We start from the raw sequence: 6,000 nt of genomic DNA, 5'->3' as shown, positions 1-6,000 counted from the left end.
TAATCGCTCGTCAATAACAAGATTCTCGAAGATACCATGAGATGCTCGATCTTTAATTGAAAATACGCCTATTGTATATTTGACAGTTTTCACTTTAATGATTGATATTCAGCCAGCCCTGAATATGCATATAAAGAACCCAATTTATTGTATAATAAAGACTTTAGTTTATCTTTGCAGTTTGATAATTTTACTTTGTCAAATTTCTTTATTTTTATTCTTAATTCGTTGCTTTATCTCTCGAATTTCTCAGTCAAATTTGTGTTGGCATTTGAGTTTGTGAAAGCGTTGTTGGTGGCCATCATTAGCTGCATCTGTGAATTCAGGCACTGTTGTTGCATCATAAGAATCCTTAAATCTTTTGTCAGTTGTTGGGTCATGTTAATCATAAGAGCGTTTTGCTGATTATTTTGATTAACGTAATTATTAAAAGAATTTTCGGATTTTTCGGATCTGTTGTCTTGTTGATGTTGGATATGTGAAATTCGCTGGGTAGCTTTTGCAACTCGTCTGGCCACCTCTTTGTTTGTGTCGACTATATTTGGAACAAGACCTTCGTACTCTTCCAGTCTACCAATAGAAGGACTGTTGATAGCTGCTATTACATCTTGAACTGATAGTTTGAGGACAAAGGTTTATCATTACTGACATGTTTGTTTTCTTTGTTCATATACAGATATATAGTTGCGTCTTGTAAGATGATTCTACGACATCTGATTAACAGTCTTATAAACCCCCTCTTTGCCGTGTCTATGCTGTTCTGAGGTTTTTTTGTTTCCCATTTGAATTTTCTCTTTTAACAACATCCTTCTATCCTCTTCGACAAATTCAACAGGATCGGCTTTGCTTCTTATTCCAGGTTGATTACATTGTCATCCTCGTCTTTGTTTTCATCAATTTCCTTCATCTCCTTATCACACGCAGCCTCCCATTCAACGTTACCAACACCAAAGTAACTTTCAATCAAAGGAAAGATTGTTCTTTGAAGCTCCAGAGACGGAGAAACCGTATTTCTTGCTAAAGAGAATGGTTTTTCCCAAAAACCAGCCATACCTCGGGCAAAAGGAGAAGGGAGCTTACCAACATAGTGGATTTCTAACCGACCAAGGCAATCCTTCCATCCTCCACCACGCTTAATCAGGTCAAATGGAATTATTAATCCTTCGGCTTCCATTAAACTTGCATGGCGGCCACCGTGAGTAACTCGAGTGGTAAAATTTTCTTCGTGCGCAAGTGCTTTCTTTGCTGTTTTCCATTGAGAACCACCAGACAAGCGTTTCTCGGAACTACTACGCCCACGCAATACCTTCCAGTTATGCCATCTGTCTTCATTCAAGAAATCGCCACTAAACTATTTTTTTATACATTTTCATAAATTAGCATTGGATCTAAAATGTGGTATATGCATATTATTATAATGTTATTCTGTAAACATACCTGAAGCACACTAAACATGTAGAAGGCGAACGCACTGAAAGGGCATCCAAATACGTTTTCATGACGGCATAGCACAAGCAAATTTAACCTCGCCTTCTTTAAGGGTCTTACCCTTGTCAAGACTAAAGACCTGAGAAATTCGAGAGATAAAGCAACGAATTAAGAATAAAAATAAAGAAATTTGACGAAGTAAAATTATCAAACTGCAAAAAAAAAACTAATATCTTTATTATACAATAAATTGGGTTCTTTATATACATATTCAGGGCTGGCTGAATATCAATCATTTAAGTGAAACCTGTCAAATATACAATAGGCGTATTGTCAATTAAAGATCGCGCATCTCATGGTACCTTCGAGAATCTTGTTATTGACGAGCGATCATATCACTGGATTGTATTATCTGGAATAAATGTATGACTATTGTTTTCTATATGTTGATGAGTAATCAATGCGTAGTAAATAGAGTGTAATAGCATGTATTTGATTTAAAGAGTAATGCAATAATGATTTATAGAAAGGTTATCAAATAAGAAAGAAAGAATTGATGATTGAGTTATATCTGTATATAAGCGCGATCACAACAAGACCAAAGCTAAAGCCTGCAGAATACCTTTGTGCTGTTTTTTGAAAATGATGGTACAAAAACAGTCAGCAAAGTTCCGATTTCTCAGATCTTGATCATGAAGTAACATGTAGTTACGAGAAGATATAGAAAACATTTTACGTAAACCAGAATCAGCACTTGAACTCCAAAGGGTTTTTAAAATTTTAATTAATTCGCCAGACTTGTAAGAATCACGAATAACACAATGTGCTGCTATATCCACATTTGTTTGCACTTGATCGTAAACAAGATCATGCTTGTACTTCTTGATCAATTCAATTATTTCCTTCGTTTTTTTAGGAGATGGCCATTCGACCTCTCGGCGACTAGACTGAAATTCATGAAAAAACATCAAAACCTCTTTGTACTGGTTGATAGATTCAATTCCCAATGGTACTTCAATTACTTTTTTACTACCATTTTTATTAGATGGTGCATTATTTGCCACTAAAAAAAAACAGAGAGGTCAATGACTGCATACAGCTAGAGTACGTCTTAATAGCTTACTTTGTCGCAATGATGGTTGGTTATCTACATTATCTTCAGTTCGTAAGCCGATCTGTGTTCTAACATCATTTTCGATCGAAACAATCTTCTTATAAGTACGCTTAAAAACAAACTCCTTGAAGAAAGCAACAACAAATTCGGTAGGCCCAGCAGTATATGGATACATAGGATCAACGGGATATCTATGTCGGTTCTTTTCACAAATGTCCTTCGATTTGGAAAGGGTCAAAAACAATAAATTTAATTTACATGATGCATAAAAAAATTTTCAGTTACAACATACCTTCCAATTTTCTAAAGGCATTCTATAAACTGCTGCAGTACTAGCACGCACTTTCATCGGCAAGGCCTTAATTGCAAGTTCAAACTCACATGTGTATCCCAAGGGACTAATTTAGGATAAAACGAGAGCGCTTGAAATGGGGATAGCAGGAGGATCATAAGTTGGTCCAGAACTCTCGGCAGTTGGGGATTCAACGGACATAGTGTTCTTTGCTGGACAACCTCTACGAGGGATTTTAGGTGCAGGCTAAAAAATGTATATTTAATATTCAAGCTATGCATGAATTCCAATTTTTTTTTGTACCTGAACTTCACTTAAAGTTTATTCGGCATGCTCGAATACAACTTCATATCCTTCTTCCTTGGGATTTCTAATAACACGGCGCTTAGGGTAGATCGGCTTAGAATACAAGGGATTCATAATAAATACTTTTATAACAGAAAAATGAAATGAAGGTGATTTAAGTTTTTGATTGTAAATCAAACTTTAAATGCCCAGTATTTACAACTGACCAGTTGATAATACTGGAAAGTTCCAGCAGGTTCTCCAGTAATTTCAACTCAATTTCAGTTTTATCAACTCGAGCTTACCATATATAGTATCATTTTGACAGAAATGAAGACATTTTATTGGAGAACTTAATTTTTTATTTCCAAAAAAATAAACAAAAGTTACGATACTGAATTTTATCCATTACGATAATTGAATATTTAGACATGAAAATACAAAATAAGTGATATGGTTGTGCTTTATATCTTCTTTATTTAAAGTCAGCAAAAATTATAAATAAAATTAAAATAATATTATCATATAACAATTGATTCTCTTTAAAGCGAGGTTAATCGGGAAGGGAGGGTGGGGGTATCATATTTCTTATTTTGTATTTTCATGTCTAAATATTCAATTCATGTGTCGAATAAATTCTACTAGATTTGCTTGAGACACTCAAATCCAAATTAAGAAATATGATTGTGCTAATCCAGAGAATCCATGAAAGAATCAGAAGCATCCATAAATATTTTCTCATCTGATTCCATCTCGATATTCTTGTCATCAATGAGTGTGCTGTTGAAATCAAATTCAGAAAGATGTTCCCGCCTAAAGTGGTTCTCAAACGTCGATGACGATGCCCAGTTACCCATGGTGACTATATGCTCTTTCGGCATACCATATTGTAACGCCAGAGAGGAAGCAACCGATTGTACCGACACCCGTTTCTCTTTGGTAGACTTGTGAGGAAGTCTTGACATCCATGCTTGAACCGTTCGGATCATGATAGGCTAGTTTGGTTGAATTGAATTAATGAACAACGACACTGCCTCCCAAGATGGTCTTCTTTCCCGAAATGCTTTGAATGTTTTGATAGGACAAGATTTAAATTCACATGAGTTTTGACGGAAAATGACTTGATAATTAAGTGCCGGTCCCTTTTTTCTTACGGCTTATGTACAGTAGTGCTAAAAACTGTCTCACAAAACTTACATCGACGATAAAATCCGCATTAATTACAGTATTCAAAAAATTAAAAATGCTCCTAGAAGAGGGATGTTATTGACACGTTACACAGTAGTTAGACGTTTTTGCCGTTGTTACATGCACTACAAACATAGAAAACGTCTTTTTCACATGAAATTGTTTCTGTTTATGGCGTTTTACGGACACTTTTTTCGGCTTCCAAATAAGGGCTTTGCCCCAAACTTTTTTTGGTCATCCAATTGGGACTTCGATAGCCATATGCTATAAAAATCCCATCTAAAAAACGTGTTTTTCCCACAACAATGCTCTACTGTTATTTTTGTCTTATTTCTACTTGCAATGCCTAAAAAACTTAGCCAAGACACCCGAAACAACGTGAAGTCCCTTATTGCTAACTAGTGGAAAAACAACTAAGCAAATAGTTGAAACAACAGGAGTATCCCGAGCTCAAGTTATTCGAATGAAAAATGTGAATGATCCTGATCGCGAGCAATGTAATGGTGGCCGACCAAGTCTGATTCCTAAGAGAACTAAACAAGTAGTTAGTTTTAATGTTCGAAGGGGTTATCTAGCTACAGCTAAGGATGTTCAGAAGTATTTGCAAGAGATTGGTTACAATTACGGCTATTCTTCGACCACTTACTTAATGAGATCTCTTGATCTTAAATCTTCATTCAAGAAAAAAAAACCACTCATTAGCAATGTCAATAGAAAAAAAAGATTTCTTTGGGCTAAAGAACATAAAGACTGGACCGTAGATGACTGGAAAAAAGTTGTCTACTCGGACGAGACAAAAGTAAACAGATGGGGATCTGATGGAGCTCAAATTACTTGGAGACATAAAGATGACTCATTGCAGCCTCATAATATTCAAACAAGATTGAAAGGTGCTGGCGGCTCTATAATGGTCTGGGGATGTATGACATCACTTGGAGTAGGCTACGCATGCCGCATAGTGGAGTACCCAATGAATTCCGAGCTGTATACTCATATTCTGGGCACAACATACAAGGACACACTTGATTATTACGGATTAAGCGGTACGGATGTGATTTTCCAACAAGACGGAGATCCCAAGCACACCTCCAAATTTACAAAGCAATGGTTGGAAACAAATAAAATCAACTATATTCGAGACTGGCCACCCAATAGTCCCGACTTGAACCCCATCGAACACCTTTGGCACCACATAAAAGTTAAGTTAAACAGCTATTCGACTAAGCCAAGGAATATAGATGAATTGTGGGACCGCTTCGAAAAGGAATGGAATGGTTTCACTTTGGAGGATATGCAAAGGTATTACGAAAGTATTCCCAAAAGAATCGAGGCAGTTATTAAAGCAAAAGGTGGCTATACAAAATATTAAAATAAACATCGTCCCTCTTCTTTTGACCTAAAAGTAACATTTTTGTGATTGTTTACATGTTGCCTTAAATAGCATAGCTCCAATTACCAAAATAAATAATTAACTGTCATTAACAACTACTCTTTAAAATTTGGAATCCGTATCATTGTTTTTCGCCATATGATATTAATTTTAGTTTTTGTGAGACAGTTTTTAGCACTACTGTACCTCAAATGACAACAACAAATCGTTATTCCACAAAACCATTGAAGACCACGGGATACGATATAAGTCTGAAGGCCGAAGAAAACACGTCACCCCCAATAGGAATGCCAACTTACTTTG

At 35.9% G+C, this 6,000-nt stretch overlaps 2 protein-coding genes across 2 annotated transcripts; both read right to left on the bottom strand.

Annotated features, from left to right (window-relative positions):
- Window positions 1-233: 233 nt before the first annotated feature.
- Window positions 234-1,455, bottom strand: EV154DRAFT_568567 (uncharacterized protein; the record flags this gene model as incomplete). The annotated part of the gene is made up of 3 exons (XM_051606087.1): window positions 234-613; window positions 943-1,351; window positions 1,438-1,455. 3 exons carry the CDS (start codon window positions 1,453-1,455, stop codon window positions 234-236), a joined length of 807 nt encoding a protein of 268 aa, XP_051452947.1.
- Window positions 1,456-3,808: 2,353 nt separating this feature from the next.
- EV154DRAFT_568565 (uncharacterized protein) lies at window positions 3,809-4,108 on the bottom strand (the record flags this gene model as incomplete). Its single annotated transcript, XM_051606086.1, has 1 exon — window positions 3,809-4,108. One exon carries the CDS (start codon window positions 4,106-4,108, stop codon window positions 3,809-3,811), a length of 300 nt encoding a protein of 99 aa, XP_051452946.1.
- Window positions 4,109-6,000: the final 1,892 nt, after the last annotated feature.

The sequence above is a fragment of the Mucor mucedo genome (genome assembly GCF_025094135.1).
Source record: "Mucor mucedo strain NRRL 3635 chromosome Unknown EV154scaffold_128, whole genome shotgun sequence".
Taxonomy (NCBI): Eukaryota; Fungi; Mucoromycota; class Mucoromycetes; order Mucorales; family Mucoraceae; genus Mucor; species Mucor mucedo.
Note: the sequence above shows the minus strand (reverse complement) of the source record. Positions and strands in the feature narration are given on the sequence as shown.